Below are 19,390 nucleotides of genomic sequence, written 5' to 3' on the forward strand. Positions count from 1 at the left end.
ATTTTCAAAACTCTTGCTTCCTATCGGCTATGTTCCATTAGTTCTTTGAAAGGGAGACGGCAATGTTTCTAGACAAATTGTCAAATGCTATTAATTTTTACTTCTTTAAGACCATAGTTCCGTTAAACAGAATCAAGCAACAACAGTTGACAGAATATTACGCCAAGTCCGGCGCTAAATTTCATTACATGCACTGCCTTCAGACCTGTCCTGTAAGCAACCGGCAACTGGCAACGAAATCAGCTCTTACTATACTATATACTCAGCCAATCCTCCATCACTTGTGATAAGGAACATACTAAGATACTTATGCGGATGGGTACGAAGTAGATTATTGAGTAGGTGTTGTTTCATGAATTTGATATTACTAAAGTCTCTTGGGATATCACGTTTCATCTGCCATGGTATGGGGGGCGATATCCGAAAAAGGCAAGATAAATCCCATTTTTATTGAAAAAAGAGTGAAAATAGATGCAAAATACTATTTGGAGAAGGTCTTAACAAACTTATGGTGCCCCACGCCACATAGCTATGAATATGATAATGCACTTTCTGGAAGTTCCTCTCCGAGCCGTTCGATATCAAACGAGACAAGGCGACTCCCTATCGTCCGACTTATTCAATCTACTGCTGGAGCTGGTATTGACGAGGGCAAGACGAAATATTTCTTGTTATCAAGCAAACAGTCGTTGAACTCGCTACTTGGCTTCCCCATCACTATTGACAGACATAACTTCGAAGTCGTAGCTAATTTAAGTTGTCTTGGAATCAATTGTAAGACCAACAATCATATCAGCTTCGAAATTTAACTCAGAATAACCTTTGCCAACAGGTACTACTTCTTAGTAAGCAATTGGGGAGTAAAGTAGTTTCGCGACGAAGAAAAACCAGACTTTATAAGTCACTCACTATTCCCGGTCTGCTTTATGGTGCAGAGGCATGGATGATCGATACGACTTGGACTTATGGCCTTCTGCGATGAGCTGTATGAGTCTTACAATGACATTGACATACTTCAAGGAATTAAGAGACAGCGGCTACGCTTGCTAAGCCATGCCATCCGAGTAGATGAAATGATGAAAATACTTCAGCTCTGAATATATTCAATGCAGTATCCGTCGAGGGAAGCAGAGGAAGAGGAAGACCTCCATTCCGTTGGAGAGACCAGGCGGAGAGGGACCTGACAACATTTAGAATCTACAATTGGCGCCAAATCGCGAAAAGGAAGAACGACTGACAAACGACTGACAAACTGTTGTAAACTCCGTTATAACCGCGTAAGCGATGTCTATGCGAGCCAAGAAGAAGAAGAATGGCCGCTCTTCTACCCGAATGTTAATCCATTGGATTATGATATATGGGGCTTCATGGGATAAAACGAAGAACGTAAAACATTTGACGATAGATGTGGTTAAGAGACAATTACAGAAATTATGGAAAGTAATACGCGAAAAAGCCTTCCAAAAAAAAAAAAAAAAAAAAAATTAATAAATAAATAAAAAATAAAATCGAAGTTAAGGATTAACGGTTTTTTTTTTATTTTATTAAAACTTGTTTAACAGTTATTCGTCGCCACCCTGTAAATGACTTAGTTCTTAACTTAAAATATTTTCACCCCATTTATTACTGTGATCAAATTGAAAGGTGAATTTTGTCAAAGTAATCCCCTCAGGCTGCAATACATTTATGCCAACGAACTTTCCAGTCATCTTTCCTCCATCGTGATGGCCATCAGAGCCTTCTTCGATTCAGCTTTTATATCCTCAATTGAGTCAAAACGGGGTCTTGGAGTGGTCATGTGAATTTGCTGCGGCGTTGCGGCACGATATTAGTTGAAAATGTGGCGAAACGATCACGTATAACCAATGCAGTATGAGATGGTGCATTATAGCACTTATTTGAGCCTCACAAACCGTCGCGTATCTGAAATACTAGTGAATATTTTGATGTGAAATGTGACAAAGATGTCACTAACAGTACTCCCAACTTACAGCAAGAATGTAACGTTTCGAAAAACATGCGAAGTATAAATAAAAAATTCGCCTTTCTATTTGATCACAGTCGTATACTCAATTATGAGTTTTGATGTCGATGGACTTGCATCCATTGCTGTATATTAATAAGGAAAAGGTTGAAATTCGAACTTAAGAACAAGTATAATATTTTTACTTGTTTTTAATAAGCATGGCAGTCTATCAAAAATTAAAAAAAAAAAAAATCTAAAACAATTCTATACAACAAAAAACAATTTGGCAGTTATGTATTTATGGTATTTTATTTGCTGATTTTTTTGGTTGAAAATTAGTCGACTTCGGCATATCTCTGCAGTATATGTAGTTATGTGTATGGTCTTCTACTCAGTATGACGTGATTTTGTGACTTCTTGTATAACTTAGAGGCGCTACAATGCGTGATTCATATTAAAAAAATTATACTTATAGTTTTTAAATATGTATATAAATACAAGTATTTTTTGTTTTTAGTTCATAATTCTTAACACTAGAACAACAATTAAAAGTCTTTTCACAGGCTGCACACACATCACCCACATCTACGTTTATACTATAGTAATTCTCAAGAACTTGGCCTAGATGCTTTTCTTCTTTCTCACAGAATGCAATTCAACCAGCCAGAGTTGTTGCTATTGCAGCACACTGCCATACACACATACATAGATTATTAAAATATTCGAGCTCTGAAGACTTGAGACTGCCTTTATTTGAACCTCATTTGCTTGACGCCTGCCTTCATTTGGAAATTCTCTTCTCTTTGGGAAGAAACATTTATTGCCTATTTTTGCTTGCAAAACTTTGCTTTTTGCACTTTCAAATTGCATAACGCATATAACGGTTTCATATCTTCAATATTATGTAATGCTTACAATTTAATTATATTTTCTTAGTTTGTTTTTGTTTTTGTTTTTAGCACCAGGGCAATCGTATCGTATTATTTGATTTTTAGTTTTTATTTTATTATATTTATTACTATTTCTCTGATTTGGTTACTAACATTTCTAATTAATTGTTTATGTTGTGCGTCGCATAATAAATGCTGGGATTATTTACGAGTTCCTAAAACTTATGTGACCTCACAATGGGTTAGCGATACATTTTTGAAGTCCGGAGGTTAGTTATCACTACTTAATATTAATATGTGTATGTAGCTATGATTTGTATAGTTCCTTTTTTTTTGCTGCGCTAAATTATATAAACTTATTTAATCTTCCATTCTGAGTAATTCAATATTGTTGCTACTTCGTAAAATCTTCTGGATTTTTAATAAAATCTCCAATTTTGGGGGGCGTTTTAAAAGACGTGGATCCGCCACATCTTCATATGTTGAGAAGAAGAGCTACATACTTAACTTGGTTCAGAAAGGTATGAAAATTTATCAGCGAAAGATGAGCCTTGAAATATTAGCTTGGAATTAATATAGTAGTATTAGTACTAGTTACATTAAGGATGTTTAGCATGTGAATTTACATACTGTTAGAGAGTTGTGTTGACTGAGGTGAGTCTAGGTCTAGAAACGCGGTATCGGCAATAGCCCAAACTGTTAAAAGGATGATTCATGAAAAATCAACTTCCATAGGCTTTACTAAAATCAAGCACTTGATACCGATCGATCAGTTTGTATGGCAGCATTATGTTATAGTGATTCAATCCTAATAACTTTTTCGCGATTACAGCAAGATCTTAGCCAATAAAAATTATTTGACATTTCTCTTCAGTGAGATTTGCATTTCATTTCATCATGGAAAGATATACGATCCAACAACGAATCGAAATTATTAAAATTTACTACCGAAGTTCGGTATATGCGTTATTGGTCAGACAGCAATTCACACGTATTCCATTAGTCATCATTGCATCCCGAAATAATAACGGTGTGGTACGGTGTATTGGCCGGGGGCGTCGTTGAGCCGTACTTTTTCAAAGATAATCAAGACCGGCACGTTACTGTGCATATAAATCGCTACCGCTCAATGATAACCGAATATTTTTGCTTTAATTGGATGATATGGATTTGGACAATAAGTGGTTCCAACAGGATGGCGCCACAAGCCACACAGCGAATGTCACCATCGATTTATTGTAAACGTGTTATCTAACGAAATGGCCCAGTCAATTGGCCCAGAAATCGAGTTCACTACATAATGGCATTGAATGTACTTTCACATGAATAAAGAGTTTCATTGAAATTCTTATAGAAAACTCTGTTATGTGGCACCTAAAACTCATATAAAAATTTATCGTGGCGACTCTCATAAATCGACGAAGCGCACTAAGCAAATCACAAATTTATTGAGGCGGTCAATGCAAGTTTCGGCTATGTCTCCTGCTATCCAAAGGTATGACTGCCGACATATTTCAGCTTCAGTCTTGTAATGAGTGTCTTCTGGTTTGAATACCTATTGCACAATACTTAGCAAAAACACCTACGATTGCTCTCTTAGTATTAGAGATAAGAGTATGTGAGTCTTTTGATCAAGGTTGATCAGAATTCTTAGTGGGTCAAAATTTAACTAACTCGTTACATAAATGGATATCTGACTCATTGCCATTGCTGTTAGCGGGAACCTTTGGTGCGTTTTTCCACTTTTCCCTATAGCTCGCCTACAGGCTTTTTTAATTTCTCCTCAATATTTGGCCTCCATGAAAGTTTCCTATCAAAGCTAAACTCCAGGTATTTTACTTTATCAACAGGTTGAAAACGTGAGGCTCCGAATAAGGGAAGAGGGACGTCTGCGATTCAGTTCTACATTGAATACCGCGCTGCGCTATTGGGTACTTTTCAAAAGGACAACGAATACTTGGAAATATCATTTAATATTTGAAAGAGAAGAAGATTTGAAAAAGCTTTATCTAATTCATGGGTTCCATATTAGGTGGATGAGAAGAACTTTTAGCTGAACTTAACTGAACTCGGTTTGATCCACACTGAAGACAAGTTATCACTGGTTTTGATAAAGTCGACTATCGGTTTTCATTGAACTCGCAAGAAAGCGCTCCCTTTCTTCAGGAGTTTTCAATAGGACACTACAAAAGTTGACCGATAGGGACAGCAAAGGATGATATTTTTTCTGGCTCTTTTGACATTGTTCTTCAGTAAGATTTGCCATTTTATCATGGAAAGATATACGATTCAACAGCGAGTCGAAATCATTAAAATTTACTACCGAATCAGTGGTCTCAACTTTAGAAGGAATGGAGTCCTAACGTTAGTGAAGGCAAAAGCTTGCTTCACGTAAGTGTTAACTCAGTTTGAAAATCAAGAAGATTAAGGATTAAGTATATAAGTTTGCTGATCGCATTAACATAATTTGTATGATTAAAGCTTCATTTAGAGTCATGTGTGTCTACAAACATACATTCATAAATGTGATTTGCAGTACATCTTTACACAGCTAGACTAGGATTACCCATTGTACACACACACACATGCATGTATTGATATAAAAAATTTGCTTGGTTTGATTTTTGTCTTAATTTTCGGCTTAAAATGAGTAGTAGAAAAGTATATTTTTGCATTTTCTTGTATTGAAAACATTACAGAGATCATTGGATCATTGCGTAGAGACGAGAGCTAGAGTTGTGTAATATGGTAATATGTACTGTTAGTTGACGGGTAAAAACTTACATACGAAATTTTCGAATAAAATTCAAATGCATAAAAACAGGTGAATCGGGTCGTACACACATACTCGTATTAGTTTTGTGGTTTGTTTGTAGCTTCGCACTTAAACGAATACTCGTATTTCCGCCAGTTTCGGCAACACTTTGAATTGTTCCGGGGCACAATTCTGCACGAATTTTAAAGTTGCAATCGAAAGTGGTCAGACTGTGGTCACACGATCGATCTCAACATATCGCACAGAATTGTCGTTTTGTCAGCAAATCACCTCCTTCTCCTCCAGTACCGCAGTATCCATAGAACTCAAAGATTTGAGGCGTGTCTGCAGCACGGATGAACCACGAAATTTGCGCTTGATTTTCCTGCAATGAAAAGCAAAACGTCTAAATGAGATTTTGCTGCTTGCTCTTCAGCGGTGTTCTGGCAGATGGCACTCACTTGTATGCGAAGGCGGCAAACGCACAGCACAGCAGCACAATGATGAGACACAACGTGGCCAATATCTCAGTGGGCAGTTTCATAATGGCCGAACATTGTAGGAAAGTCTCATCGTCGCCGGAAGGGCAGTGTACAATGCCGTCGCACCAAACGCTCGCGTTGACGCAAGCACCGAGCTCGGAACACTTGTACTGACAGTCTTCTGCAAGTGTTGAAGAAATATTAGAATTTTGATTCGCAATACAAGCAGTGCTATGCTTACCTGCAATACTTAATACTGGTCTAGGAACCAATTCCATCCAATTAAATGTAAAATCGCCATTCTCAGGGCGTAGATACTCAACACTAATGGCCTTTGAGCGATTCGCAATTGAGTAAATGGGGCGCTCATTCCAGCCAGCGCTGAAGATTTCCACAAACTCGTAGGCCTTTGAATCGGGCGAAAGCGGACAGGCGGTTATTGTCAAACCTAAAAAAGGACATTCCATAGTAAGCATGTATGAAAAAAGAAGTTTAGCACCATCTAGTCCACTCTACTTGTCCAGTCGTTTAAGACTATTTCTAGGCTTACCTTCAGAAGTTGTAAGCACAACTCGCGCCTTCGTTTCGCAACGATAAGAACTGGTGCCCACCACGGTTGTATTCAATGCTTTCTTCGGATTGTATTTACGCAAGAATATTGATTTCAGGCGCACATATAAAAATTTGTTACCATTGGATGGCTCTATTAACCAAGGTCGCGTGCGGCATTCCATCTAATGAAATGAAAATATTGAAAATCTTACACAGTTTTATTAGTCTGAGGTAAATCACACTCACATCACCGAATGTCATGTGGATAGTGCCACTGGGGCCGAACTTGCGTCGGCCGTCTTTACAGCTTGCTGGTCCTTTGATAAATTCAAACATGCCCTCAAAGTTGATGGCGTCCGGATCGTCAAGTGTGGTCATATTGATTGCAGTCAAGTGAACTTCGAGATCCCGACTGGTTGAGGTGTATTCAACAGGTAGATGTGACGAGTTCGACGAATTGCATAGACAACCGCGTGGCAACAAAATCGAGTCGTGATAAGGACGTTCAAAAATCTGAAAAATTGGTATTAGTTAGTCTTTTGCTTCAACAATTTTCATTAACCTTGGATTTACTTACCTCAATGCGCGCATTAGTATCGCCGTAGCAGAAGGAGCGATTTATGTCCTCGTCCACCCGCGACATGCATGGCCTATTTAGTGTGGTAACTTTACGTAATTTGATGCGTATACGCTCACCGCGTTGACCCTCAAACTTGTAAATGCATTTCAGGTTTCGTGTGCCGCCACGCCCGAAGAGGAATATGTTGCGCACGCTGCGAAAGATCGCCGGGTCTTTCCGATCCATAAGGCTGCTGACGAACTTACGATTACAATCGTTCTCGCCGCCAGCAAGCGGCAGACCGTCCTGATGCAGATCGATGAATTCGTACTTCAATTTGAATTCCAGTGGTCTAAAAGTAAATGAAACGGCTTAGACTTGTGCATACGGTAGAGGTCCCCGCTGCCATATAGCTGACACTTACCGCAACACAGTTGACTCTGTGTTCTTGAGTTCCAGTGTTATGCTATCGCTGCTTGACACATAACTCTCGGATATCGTGCAGGGCCGCGCATAAGTCTCGTTGATATTCGAACGATCACAGGTGCGCGGTACCGTCCCACGGCAATAACGCGCTATAACATTTGTCGAATTGTGACTGTAATGTGAGACTAACGGATGTGTAGGTGCGTCGCTGGCGCTACAAAACAATAATATTTATGTTGGATTGAAACGCATCCAAATACTTGTCCGCTTACCAATTGAGATCTTTGCATGCCGGCGGCTCCCTTAGAGCACCGTCCCAGATGCGCAGCATGCCACTACAATCTTCATGCGTTTGCAGTACGCCAATTGCGCCTACCGATGTCTCATCCATCTGACCGAATTCCGGATCCAAGTTGAATTTCATCATCGAGATCCACACCTTGAAACGGGAGAGCGGTTGATTCATACCTTGTGCACTGGTGCGGCGCGACAAACTCAGATGATCGAAAGTTTTAAACACACCCATGCCTTGTAAATGATATAGGCAAGTGGTATTCGGCGCCAGTGAATGCTTTGGGCTTTCTAGTATGCCACGTCCAGCACCGCGTATCCAAAACTCACACGGTTTTTTGTTCTTCGAGTACGTGGGACTCATTACATCAACGAAAATCACTTCAACCTGCAAATATTTTGTTGTATAAGTTATTCAATTGACTAATCTGCGCATAATATCCATACGTCTAATTGAAAGCCATAGAGCGGCAGCACTTGTGAAGATGTGCCTGTGAATGTACCAAAAGGCGAAGTTGTAAATTCCACCAATAACTCTGGTCCGCTGGACACGGCTGCCGGCACTGCTTGCCCGCCGCCGCAAAACTTCAACACAACCGGGTCACGTGTGGTGTAGCCATCGTAAACCGTCACGTAGTCCTGTAAAAACAGCAGAGTTAGTCTTCTATTGAAAGCCCAAAATAACTAGAGAAATTGTGTCCAATTTGCTGACAGAGATTATCACACAAACTGGGAAAGTTTAGGATTGGACAGCGGAAGTAGAAGAATTTTTATGACGATGCAAGAAAGTTCTTGTCCGTAGTCCAATTAAGACAGTGGTGTAGGGAAATTAGTTAACGGTGCCTAAGTTTGGCTACAAGGACAAGCTACAGTGTGACTCCAGATTATTAGCGCAATTACTTTTGGAAACTACGATGTACAATATTAGTTACAGTTTCAGTTTAAAATGTGAATAAATGTTTATTGTAACTGCCATATGTGGGTTTGTAGTGGAGGATGCGTATTGGGGTACATTAATATCAACAATTAGATGCAAAAGCGAAGGAAATAAATGTATAAGCCAAGTGCACTAAGGGAAAAATTTAAATTCAAGTCTAGTTCAATATTGACGGTAGTTGGGTGTAGTGGGTGACCACTTGTGTCTTGATACTTTAATTGGCGTTCTCATTCGTGTGGCTCTGTGTAGGTTTGTTAGTGTGGTTCAGTAAAAAAAATGACTCCACCTTTATCGATTAATTGCGAATTGTCTCTTTATAGTTTTAGATCATCCGAAATAGACACGCAACAATCATGTTTAATACGAAGCTGAAATAAATTGCGGTTTTATGGCTAAAAGTAGAAACTTGCTGCAAAAACCCTTCAGGAAAGTCTGTGCTAAAAAATAACTCAATTATTTTTTTCCTACCTTTCCTCATTCGAAAATGGACTCTGCTAACGGGTTTTTTAGACGTGTGGTAACACTTTTTTCGTTGTTGGCCGTTTTGTCAGCTATTGCCTGATTTATAAACAGTTTTGTTTGAAATTTCATAATGAACAGACTTGGTGCGCGAGACGCATCCTGAGCTGCGTTAATATTCGGTTCATATCACCCAAAAAAGTCGGTAATTCGGGAAAACATTGTAACATTTTCGGGAAAACATATGTTTTCCACAAAGTTTATTCCAGCAGGTAAAGGGTATTCTTAGCGTCGCCGTACAGTATGCACTGAAGACGCTATTGCTGCTGTGGAGCAGAGTATCGAATAAGTCCATCCGCCATCGCACGCAATAACTGGAGCTGCGTCAGTCCACTTTATAGAATATTTTGAGGAAGTATCTTGATTTGCCGGCTCGCAAAATCCAAGTCGTGTAAGTATTGGAACCCAACGCTCACGAATCGCCATTACATCCTCAAAAAGCCACTGTTTGGTGGCTTCTCTGGGCAGAGGGGATCATTGCTCCACATTTCAAACTGGAAATGCTATAAAGCTAAGCATAATTCAAATTCAAATTCAAATTTATTTCACTTTTCTTATAATATATGTAATATATGTTTTTCGTATGTAAATCGGAGGATGTTGATGTGAACCACCTCTGGTTCTAAAAAAACGGCGCTACATATCACACAACCAACGAACAACAGTCGTTATGAGTTACGTAAGTGCCTGCCGACGACGGTCTTATTACACGGTGCTTAAATGCATATTCATCAAAACATCGCTTAGATCAGGGCCCGAAATAATACATGCTTTCTGCAATTACAATTTCGTTACGATTGGTCAGGTGGAAGAAACACCTTTTCCATCTTGGTCGGATTCGAGGCCTACCCAAAACCTTTGATGATGTGGGTCCGGTACCCAGCCACAGTGCGACTCCACACTGAACTGAAGATCAATTCTACCTGCATTTAGGTTTAAACCACAGCCACCATGAATCTCTGCAAAGAGCCAAGCCCAATGAATATATTGGAGCGAGCTCCAAGGGCTAGCTGCTCCCCGTGGTACTAAATTTAAGTTCTCGGTCAGACCTTGTAGCTTTTGCTCGTGTTATGTAAAGATACGCAGCTGAACTCGAGATGATTGGCGAAGAATAATCTGCGCGTCATTTCTGATATATGTTCTGACAATTTCTGAAAGAAGTGATCGAAAATTGAGCTTCTTGGCTGAAAGTTATTCGAGGCTTGCCCCAAATCATTTTTAAAACATAATCGCAATATAGTGGTAAAGTGTTATCTTTATAATAAAGCTAAATTATTAGCTATGACATTAAATTATACTTCTTCTTGAACACTAAATGTTTATGACTTTATGCGTGCCATTTGTGTAGTGGAATGTGGATAAGCCACAATACACTTTTCGGTGCAATTTAACTAATCTAAATTAGTTTGCGGTTGTTTAGTGCCCTTCTGGTTTCAATTGAACCTCAAGCAAAAACATTTATAACTTACATATATTATTGTAATTTATAAACTGAAAATATACGCATGCATAATAATAGTAGTTGTCAAAATTTATTAAAGAGTTTGACCTCAGTAAGCATTTTGTTTTTTGTCATAAAAAATTGCAATTAAAATTGTCTGCCTATGTGTAATTATGAGATTGAATTTCAGTGAAACTTTCGGGAAGACTTTTGTTCATCTTTAATAGTAATAATTTAGGCTCAAAAATGATTCATGAAAGTGCAGAACAATCTGTGGAAATTGTAAGACTAAAGGGGTTGCTGATCTTGAATATTCAGCGTCTACACTATATACTAAAATGATGGAAGAAACACTTCTCAAGCCTGCTGAATAGCAGTGAAAGCAGTACACCAGGAGATGGTGAATCCGATTCTCCAATCGATGACGATGGAGCGGATCCATCAAAAAACTTATTGGATCTTATCACCATACGCCAAAATATCCGCGAAAAGAAGATCGACACACACCACATCTTCGTCGATTTCAAAGCTGCTTTCTACAGCACGAAAAGCAGTTGCCTATATGCCGCAATTTCTGAATTTGGTACCCCGCAAAACTAATACGGCTGTGGAAACTGAAGTTGGGCAACAGCAAAAGCTTCGTCATAGTCGGGAAGGACTCAATCTGCTGCTGGAGATAATAATTCGAGCTGCAGAATTAAATAGGTCAATACAATGCAGAATTAAATAGGAAGGGTACAATCTTTTATAAGTGTGTACCGCTGATGATGTACGCCGTTGATGTTGATATCATTGGCCTCAACACCCGCACCGTTAGTTCTACTTTTTTCAGACTAGATAAGAAAGCGAAGGAAGTGGGTCTGGCAGTAAAAGAGGGCAAGACCGAGATATTTCAAACAAACAGTCGTCGCACTCGCGACTCGGCTCCCACGAGACTGTTGACCGTCATAACTTCGAAGTTGTTTATAATTTTGTGTATCTTGGAACTAGTATTAAAACCAACAACAACGTCAGCCACGAAATCCCACGCGGTATAACTCTTGCCAACAGGTGCTACTTCGGATTGAGTAGGCAATAGGGAAGTAAAGTCCTCTCTCGACGAACGAAAACCTAGCTCTATAAGTCACTCATTGCTCCAGCACTGCTATATGGTATAGAGGCATGGACGATGACAACGTCTGATAAGTCGTCGTTACGAGAAAGGTTCAGTGGATGATTTATGATCCTTAGTGCATTGGAAAGGGCGAATATTGCATACGATTAGCATAGTTCAGCGAATTAAGAGATAGCGGCTACATTGGGAAGGTCATGTTGTCCGAATGGATGAAAACGCTCCAGCTTTGAAAGCATTCGATGGAAAACCTCCATTCCGTTGGTAAGACCAGGTGGAGAAGGACCTGGCAGCACTTTGAATTTCAAATTGGTCAAACAGCAGAAAGGAAGAACGGTTGTGTAAACTCGGTTATAACAGTCTACGCTAAAGAACCGGTCTGTATTGACCGATTTAGAGTCGCGTACGCCGATCTAAAACCACCCGTAGCATTAGAATAGCTATCGCCTGTACGCAATGCATTGCTAATAACAGAAGCCATATCTTAAATTCAATTTCGAAGTTATGTATATTTGCCTCATAGTGATATACGATATTTGGATAAACTTTGGAGTGCGGCAATTGCAATGGGCTTGCCAATTTAGCTCGAAGCAAGATGAATAACGACAGTGCCCACCCAAAGATAGCAATTATGCGTTGCACCGCTCTCCAGTAATGACTAGGGTAGAATTCGCATTCGTTGTACTGATGTTTGGTGCTATGCATGCTGGTCGTCTGAAGCGCGCCTTCACGGTTCACACTTCAATCGGTTGGTGAATGGATGCGGCAAAATGCAACTGCTGGTGTCAAAGCTAATATGTAATGTTCGTCGTCCTGTTATTGGGCAATCGAGGTGATGCTGGTGTCGTGTGGTGCATTCTGCTGGTCATCCATCAAGTTTTATTGCTTTGCCAGCAAAATTATAGAAACTGCCGTTATTCAGACACATACAAACAGCATACATATAGGCAGTGTGAATAATGAGAGTTGAAGATAGAGCGCGCCAGAAGGGAAAAAGTTCCATTAAAGCAGCAAATTGTGTGGTGAGAAGTGTCTTGCCTTTGGAATGGTAAAATGTGAGGAAAAAATTATACCAAAGCTGTCCGATCTGAATAATTTTTTTTCAGATTGCAGCGCTGCTTTTTAAAAATATCTGTTTTGAGTTTCGTGAAGAAACGTTGTCAAATAGAAAAGTTTTTCATATAGTTTCATAGTTTGATCGGTAAGTTTGTATGGTGGCTATAAGCTAAATATGTCCGATCTGTACAATTTTTTCGGAGATTGCAGCGATGCTTTAGAAAAATATCTGTGGTGAGTTTCGTGAAGAAACTTTCTCAAATAAAAAAGTTTGCCATAAAAGAATTTGAGTTTGATTCACAAGATTGTATGGCAGCTATAAACTACAGATGTTTGATCTAAACAATTTTTTCGGAGATTGCAGCGCTGCTTTGAAAAAATATCTGTTTTGAGTTTCGTGAAGAAACGTTGTCAAATAGAAAAGTTTTTCATACAAGGACTTCAGTTTGATCGGTAAGTTTGTATGGTGGCTATAAGCTAAATATGTCCGATCTGAACAATTTTTTCGGAGATTGCAGCGATGCTTTAGAAAAATATCTGTGATGAGTTTCGTGAAGAAACTTTCTCAAATAAAAAAGTTTGCCATACAAAGACCTGAGTTTGATCGGAAAATTTGTATGACAGCTATATGCTATAGGTGTCCGATCGCAAACATTTTTTCGGAGATGCAGCGCTGCTTTGGATAAAAATATATGGTGAGTTTTGTGAAGTAACTTTATCAAATAAAAAACTTTTCCATATAAGGACTTGAGCTTGTTCGGTTTATTTTTATGGTGGCTATATGTCATAGTTGTCCGATCGCAAATTTTTTTAGAAGATTGCAGCGGTGCTTTGTATCACATGAGTTGCCAAATTTCGCGACATTTTCATGTCATAGAAGGATTTGAGTTTGAGCAGTCCGATAGCAATAACTGTTTGCTGTTTAGACAAATTTTTTTTAGCTTAAACTCGTTCTTAACCAACGGATCTATGAATACAACTTTTTTATTCACCCCCTCAAACAGTTTTACGTCCAGTTCGCGGAGAAATGGTAATCTTATGTACACGTAAAACTGTAAAAGTTGGTGTGTTGAGGGCTATAAGCGGAAGCACTTAGTTCAGTGAGCCTTAGAGTGACAAAACAAGAAAAAAAAGCGGAAGATTATGTATAAAAATTGAAATGAAAAGCTGCTAAGAGAAATAAAATCGCGGATTAAATAAGTAAAATGGCAAACGAAAGCAGCCCTAAAAGGATTGTTGGTGTGCAGCGAAGCCATTAAGTGGGAAAGTAAACACGTTGCCCTCGACACTTAGCGGCAAGACACGCGCTCCCATTATGATGCTAATACGCCTCGTTGGAATGCAAACTTTACCAACTCAAAAAACTACCGGGGAAAACGGCCGGTAAAAGAGCAACGAAACTTGGCAGCTACAAAAAGTGTGCAAACGATGGGAAAACTTTCGCCCAAACAAAATAAATCTGTTAGCAACATAGCTAACAGGAAGAAGAAAGCAAACTGGTAGCACTGCCGAAAAAATTGAAACGAGAGGACGTGCGAAAATGCCAACGCTGTTGCTGACCAAACTGCAGGAACGCTGTTGGACGCCACTCAGGGCCAAATGGTGCTCATGAATATGATGAATTAGCGTGCTTAAGATTCGCGGTGGATACACCCAAGCACCCGCAGCACATCCGATTCGACCAGCTGGCCTTTGAGCGCGTTGGCACGGCGCAGCTTTAAGCGGATCAACACTACTTTGTTTGCACATCTGGAATATACTATATGTATGTAATGTATGTATGGAATGTATGTATGTATGTTTGGTTATGTATTTTTGAGAGCATGAATTAACACATATGTATATTCGTATGATATGCATATTCGGTTTGATTTACACATGTGCCGTGCACACTTATTGCAGCAAACTTGCGCGCCCCGGCATAAAGCAGCGCATGTAAATGTCCGAACATGCATATGGGAAGCATATGTGGATGTTTGTAAGGTTTTTTTTTGTATGCATGTTGGCGATTTAAGCTTATACCGGTAATTGACCCCCACATGCCCAGCTGTTGGAGATTCTATTTAACCCGAAGTGCGAAGATTAGAATTTTAAAAGAATGTGTATATGTACATACTATACATTAGGATGTCCGTTATTTCGCTGGTCGACTTTTTTTGTGTACACTGAAGTTTCAGTTTTTGCTCTAAAAAATGATCCAACATAAATAAGCACTTTATTTTATATAAATAATTTTTCTTTTCCCATCTATTTAATATGGGATTTTTTGATTTTTTCGAAGAATTTTTTATCTCAAAWATWMAAAAAAAAAAAAAAAAATAAAAATAAAAAAAATCCAATATAAAATTTACCGCTTTAAGGAAAAGTCTTCTTTATTTGCATAAAAATATGCATACAATTGTTTACAAACTCTGTGTTGCTCATACGACACGGTGTACTTGGGTTGGCATTGCAGGTGGGCAGAATCGCTCCGTAGCCACGCCAACAAAGTGCCGTTAAGCAAAAACATCTAAAGAGCTATAACTAAGTTTCAACTATGATACTAAATCGTTATTTGTTACAAGGTATCGTTATAGAGAGGGGCAGGGAGAGACCCAGATAACTATAAAAAGTGTTTGTGAGACCGATCTCCAAGAGGTTAAGGAGCGTATCGAACTATAAGATGACAGATAGCGAAAATGTGAACCTCAGTGCTTATGGCTAACTTTTTATCAAAAATATCTGAATAACTGAACTGTTAGTGAAGATTCTTTATTTCATCTACCTGCTACGTGTATTTCATAGTAGCAGCAGTAAAAGATTCAGGGTTGAAAATGTTATTTTTTTTTCATTTTCTGAGAAAACCTACCATAGTAAAGTACATATATAATTTTTATACAATCAAAAATTTTAACATAAACAAAAAAAAAACTCACCCACTAAAACATTAGATATTTTCTCGTAGGAATTAAAAAAAATTTTTTTTTCTGTATGAAGTCAAAATAAGGTGGAAAACTAATATTTTAAAATACAAGTAATAATAAAGACTCAGTTCAATTGTTGGTATAAGGGTTAGGTTAATCTGGTAGGCCAATAAGCATAGACCAGTTTGGTCCTTTGCGATACCAGATGAAGTCTAGCTGCTTCAAGAAGGGAAGTCATCCTTTAGAATGCCTGACGCGCATTTTAACAGATTCTGCGGCCTCACAATCAATACCTCCTCCAGTGTGTCATACCGTGGGAAGTCCAAATGCATACAGCACAGTCTAGCCAATGCGAGCATCCATTGTTTCCCTGGTGCCCTGTTCTAGACATTTTCTGCAACCTTCTTAATCTGGTGTTAATATAAAGGCAGTAGATATTTTCATTTCCTTCAACTTTGTTATAAAATTCTCTATAGAACTCTTTGCCGAGAATCGAATTAAAATGCTTTTAATTCTTAAAAAATTAACCATGCCCCTCTACTTCCTCTTCACTAACTCAGTTTTTTTTTTTGCTTTCAAAAATTATCTAACCTGACCTATTAAGAGCAAAGAAACTTGCTCCACATTAGATTGCATAGTAGCTATTCCTACCGAATTATTGAAACTTAGGCGGAAATCACCATAATTATATCCGGTAAAACATATAAACATTTTACACTCCGTGTCATATAGATGAGTATGAATAAAATAAATATTTTGAAAGTAGTTTAATGTGACCAAATTGCCCAAAGTTTGTCTGATTGAGGTGATGGTTCATGCGCTGTAGCACCTCTTCTTCTATCCAGCTTTCAAAAAATGCAAAACCTCACATATAGCAACTTGTTCTGAAAGCAAGATGGGTCTCACCAAAAGTTATGCCTTGGCTTTGCGAAACCGCAGTTAAGCCAATACTGTGCTATAGTGTATTTATCTCGTAGATTGTGCTCGTAAAGGAGTCTCTCATTGGTGTACTGAATACTAGGCCAACAATGGCACTTTATGCCATTCTAGGTTGCTATTAGATTCTGTGCAACTGGACACATCAAGGGTTGCTCACACCTTGACCACATCTGATTACATGGCTTTCTGCGCCGCGGAACTTATTTCCAGCGGCATCTTTTCCTAGCACATACCTCTGAGAGATATATGGGTGTGGACGGCGTCGCTGGAGAAAAAACGCAGTGAGGCTTTTTACGGATAGGTCGAAGTTCAAGAGCTAGGTTGATGGGGAGTCTTCTGTCTTGAGCTCTCAATCAATTATTGTTTCAGACTGCTAAACCATTGTAGTGTCTTTTAAGCAGAAGTGGCAGTCATCAAGGAAGCAGCAGATGTACTTCTCCCAAGTGCGGCTTCTTTGAGAGGAGTCCACTCTGATAGAAGAGTTGCTATAGAAATTTTCAGCTCGCGGACTGTGAGTTCAAAGCTAGTTAAGGAGTGCATGTCCTCCCTAGCAGTAGCATCCAGATACTTTCATATTCAACTTGTCTGGTTGACGGCGGTATCGTCGAAAATTGGAGAAAAGATGAGCTTAAAATAAATGTATCCATAATCAAATTCTATCAGGATGGGAACGAGCGTTAGAAACAACTAAATTCTTTGCTCTCCACTGTTTAGCTTTCACCAGACCAAGCTTGAAACATCTCGGTTGCCATAGCTTTTGTGGACTCTGTGAATTGGCTGGGATTGGTATTGGCTGTATTAATAAATCTGTGGCATGCTCATGGCGTTTTGTCGATATGCGACAATCGTTTCTGGCTGTAAAAGTGGACTCATTTGTGACCTCACTAGAAAACACCCTCTTTACCTAACTTAACACAATGTGAGTCTCTTAAATGTTGTTAGTATGTATATAAAAATTTAGTGTTTTCATTGTAATTTTTCCAATTTCCCATGAGCATACAACTTTTTTTTCAAAATATTTAGTACTACGACTAAAATTACTTAAATTTTATTTCGTAGTACTAAATGTTGGTTATTAATTAGTACGTAATTAATTCATTACTTAATTAATTTAAATTTAATTTAATTAATTTTAAATATTAATTGAATAAACCAATTACTTACTAATTAAAATTAATTATTCATTTTAGTTTAGTCTTGCTTAATTAATTAGTAATTAAGTACTAAGTTACATTTAGCAAATGCATTTGCTGGTATAATATATGTATAATGACATTTTCCGAATGCATTAACAACTGTTGCTAATGTCACTGAACTTGAGCGGTCTTCAACTAATCGATGCGCTTTAAATACTCTTACATCACTCGTAGTATTCGGTTACACTTGCTGGCATTTTGTGGTACGTATGCGACAGGCATATTTAATTAGGGGTGGTTCGACCACCCGCATCGAATTCTTAAATGTTTAAATGGAGGGGTGTGGCGTGTTGGCGGCAATCAGGTGTCATGTAATTAAATGCTTTTATTGATTAATTACAGCTAAATAGAAAGCGGACCTTTATTTATTTGCATGCGATTGAAGAGAAGTAGTAGTTAGCTTTAAAAATAATTGTGTTTTGGTTATAAGATTTATATCGAATTTCTGAGAATAACTACTTTTCTATTGTATTAATATTCATGTTAACGAGCCTTCACTGTTTACATTTGTATATGTATGTTTAATGAGTAATTGCAATAAATACTATTTCGGTGTTGCATGTGCACAACTACATACGTAAATAAAGTGAATAAAGAGAAGTGGAGTGTGTGCGGAGGCAGTACATCGAAGATAGGATTTAGGATATAGTGTTACTTAGGTCATTGTACAACAATATAGGAGAGAGTAAAGCTAGCTTTTACTTAAATTTCGCTTATTGTGTATTTAGTGTTTAGTAAAAACATTTGTATTAATCTTGATTTTTGTTGTTTACAGCGCTATTCTACAGGTGCTACTTAAGAGTGTCTTCGATATGTAGACTATGCAGTTTCTTGCTTACCGTTGACTTCCATTTGGGCCTCAAGTGGTCCTAATTGAGCATAACATTAAAATGTGTGAAAATATTTAGTTGAAAATTGTCGTTTAATGGTTATGAGTTATTTGTTTAGTGGCAGACGTAGCGTATGAGTAACATGCTGTGGTACTCGCTGTAGACTGGTAGGGTGTTATTTAAGTAGAAAATTACTAAACTAAGTATAGTATGTACCCACGAGTGGTTTTTCTTCTTTTAAAAGTTCAAAAAAAAAAACAGTTCTTAAAGATGTAATAATTTGATTTCATAACATAACGAAGATTTCTTCGCCGTAGTACAGCAGCCTTTGTTCGAATACGAGTATATCATGCTTTCTAATCGTCATTAAGACAATAAAATTCTTGCATACTAACAAACAGAGACTATAGGTGTTTGTCAATTTTTCGTTTTGTAACTTCTAACTGATGGGTTTTCTAGACACGTGGTTTTCAATGAGGCAATACTTTTTCAGATTTGGCTATAACATACATTATACTCCGTTTGGTTTGCCTCTTC

The 19,390-nt window shown here is 38.3% G+C and overlaps 1 protein-coding gene across 2 annotated transcripts in view; it reads right to left on the minus strand.

Annotated features, from left to right (window-relative positions):
• Window positions 1-5,518: 5,518 nt before the first annotated feature.
• LOC108965755 overlaps window positions 5,519-19,390 on the minus strand; it is a 162,806-nt gene continuing 148,934 nt past the window's right edge. Inside the window, exons 10-19 of one of the 2 annotated variants that reach the window (XM_018928358.1) lie at window positions 18,863-18,892; window positions 8,369-8,560; window positions 7,903-8,309; window positions 7,629-7,844; window positions 7,223-7,556; window positions 6,892-7,158; window positions 6,644-6,827; window positions 6,335-6,541; window positions 6,073-6,274; window positions 5,519-5,996 (exon numbers count right to left, since the gene is read on the minus strand). In XM_018928358.1, coding sequence (XP_018783903.1) covers window positions 5,891-5,996; window positions 6,073-6,274; window positions 6,335-6,541; window positions 6,644-6,827; window positions 6,892-7,158; window positions 7,223-7,556; window positions 7,629-7,844; window positions 7,903-8,309; window positions 8,369-8,560; window positions 18,863-18,892 — 2,145 coding nt within the window. In that variant the 3' untranslated portion in view covers window positions 5,519-5,890. Of the gene's footprint in view, window positions 6,018-6,072; window positions 6,275-6,334; window positions 6,542-6,643; window positions 6,828-6,891; window positions 7,159-7,222; window positions 7,557-7,628; window positions 7,845-7,902; window positions 8,310-8,368; window positions 8,561-18,862; window positions 18,893-19,390 lie in introns of both variants that reach the window. The other variant, XM_018928357.1, reaches the window with a different exon arrangement.

Source organism: Bactrocera latifrons, unplaced genomic scaffold, assembly GCF_001853355.1.
Source record: "Bactrocera latifrons isolate USDA-ARS-PBARC rearing strain unplaced genomic scaffold, ASM185335v1 scaffold_147, whole genome shotgun sequence".
Taxonomy (NCBI): domain Eukaryota; kingdom Metazoa; phylum Arthropoda; class Insecta; order Diptera; family Tephritidae; genus Bactrocera; species Bactrocera latifrons.